Genomic DNA, 2,117 nt, shown 5'->3' with positions numbered 1-2,117 from the left:
AGGAGGAGGAGGAGCAGGAGGAGGAGGAGGAGGAGGAGGAAGACGAGCAGGAGCAGCTAAACCTCAGCCACTCCGTGTGGGACAGGCTACAAGAAGCCGAGGCTACTAAGCAAACTCCCTGGAACCATTGCTAAGTCAGCAGCTGCTCACACCCAAGCAAAGAGGCCACACATGTGGACCCATGGGACGGTGGCCTCTGCCTGGGGACCAATGGACGTGGCATGGCCACCAACACCAGCTGGTCTCTGCGTAAGTGCGAGGAGCCCCATGTCCCGCTGGAGAGCACATTAAGCAGCCTGAGAAGGGAGAAAGGAAGAGGGCTATGCGGTAGGCCCTCCTGCAGCTCCGCCCAACCACAGGCGGGCTCTGTCCTGGGCTCGCTTCGGGTGTGATCCCAGCTCTCTGTGAGGCTGAGGCAGGAAGATCCCAAGTTCCTGCCAGACTGGGCTACTCAATGACTCAGAGAAACCCTGGCTCAAAATAAAAAAGTAAAGGCTGGGAAGTTGCTCAGTGTGAGGGCCCTGGGTTTGATCCCCAGCAAGGAAAACAAAACAAAGCCACAGCCTCTGAATAAAGGTGCGTAGAAACCCCGGGTGGGCTTGAGTCCAGCTCCAGCCACGTGCTGAGTCCTGAACCCAGACAGAGGAGCCCAAGCCACTGCAGGTGGTAACCAGGCCCGGCAGGGACAAGAGAGCCACAGGAAGAGGGCGCAGTTCAGTGTGAGGGCCCAGGCAGCCTCCGTGGAAACCGGAGGTCACCCACACCCTCCACGGGGCACAGCAGGCTGCCACCATCTTCCACTCCAGGGACAAAGGGCTACGGTGGATCCTGCACACGACAGGACGCTGTCAGCACAGAAGCCGCCCCAGCACCCGCCCACTGTAGCACCCACCTAGGTAGAGGGGGCCTCTTGCCGGAGCCCGAGCCACAGAGGCCAAAACAAGGAGCTTGACACTACCAGGTGCAGGCCTGGCTCAGGACTGCATGCATTCAAGAGGAAGCAGGCTCCACCAGCTGCTGTTGGCTTTTCCTGGTGACAAACGCACAGGCCCAGGAAGGCCACGCTGCAAGGCCAGTGACCCCACAGTGCCCCAAGTCCTGCCATGGGCAGACAGAGTTCCAGGCCAAATCTGTCCAGCTTTAGCTGCTCTCCGTTCGCGCACTGGGGATTAAACCTTAGCTACATCCTGGGTCCTTGTCTTAATCATTATTTTGAGACAGGGTCTTGTTACATTGCTAAGGTGCCCAGGCTGAGCTGAAACTTGTGATCCTCCTGCCTCAGCCTCCCAAATGATAGGATTACAAGCATGTGCCACCATGCCCAATGTGCTGCTTTCAATTTGTTGACCTCTTCCCACTACCATTGTTTATCTCAGATCTTGGGTCCGAATCACTCTACACCCACAGCAAAATAACTTTCCCCAAGGAGATATAAAACTCCTGGCCTTTTTCCTAGAGTTAAAATGGACGAGCCAGGCAATGTGGTGCACACCTGTAATCCCAACACTCAGGAGGCCGAGGAAGGAGGGTCATGGGGAGTTTGAGGCCAGCCTGGACTACACAGCAAGACCCTCTGTCTCAGAAAAAGATACATAAAGAAGATGGATGAGCACAACAGCCCTGCCGACTGCCTCCCCAGGAAGCTGGGGATGAGCCCCAGAACAGGCTGGCACCCACCTCGCTGTCCTCCACACAGACACAGCGTCCTCTGCAGGGGCCCCAGGGCTGGGCCCTGTGCTGACAGCCACCGTGCATCCTCCACAACTCCCCTCCTGCTGCGAGCAGGGCAGATATGAGCCACCTCTGAGCACACCCCAGTGACAGGAAGACCAGAAGCCACAGCTTCCTCCTGCGCAGCACTCCACCGCTGTTTACAGTTTCTCAACGGCCTGCTGGGCAGCAGAGGCAGCACCAGAACCCCAGGGGCAGACCGAGCCCACCAAGCACCCCAGTGAGCACGGTCGGCAACCCCACAGGCACCTCAGTACCCAGCTGGGTTCTGGAACTGAACAGGGTGGACAGCCTGGGGAGGTGGCACACGCTTGTCATCCCAGCCCTCGGTAGCTGAGGCAGGAGGATCCCGTGGATTGGAAGCCAGCATGGGCTACACAGTAAGT

At 58.2% G+C, this 2,117-nt stretch overlaps 1 protein-coding gene across 1 annotated transcript in view; it reads right to left on the bottom strand.

Annotated features, from left to right (window-relative positions):
• The window catches only part of Ccm2 (CCM2 scaffold protein), a 27,255-nt gene extending 25,474 nt beyond the window's left edge, over nucleotides 1–1,781 (bottom strand). Inside the window, exon 1 of the mRNA XM_010624919.2 lies at nucleotides 1,678–1,781. Coding sequence (XP_010623221.1) covers nucleotides 1,678–1,755 — 78 coding nt within the window. The 5' untranslated portion in view covers nucleotides 1,756–1,781. The remainder of the gene's footprint in view (nucleotides 1–1,677) is intronic.
• Between the last annotated feature and the right edge of the window lie 336 nt (nucleotides 1,782–2,117).

Source organism: Fukomys damarensis, unplaced genomic scaffold (assembly GCF_012274545.1).
Source record: "Fukomys damarensis isolate Sample0158 unplaced genomic scaffold, DMR_v1.0_HiC HiC_scaffold_17, whole genome shotgun sequence".
NCBI classification, from domain to species: Eukaryota; Metazoa; Chordata; class Mammalia; order Rodentia; family Bathyergidae; genus Fukomys; species Fukomys damarensis.
Note: the sequence above shows the minus strand (reverse complement) of the source record. Positions and strands in the feature narration are given on the sequence as shown.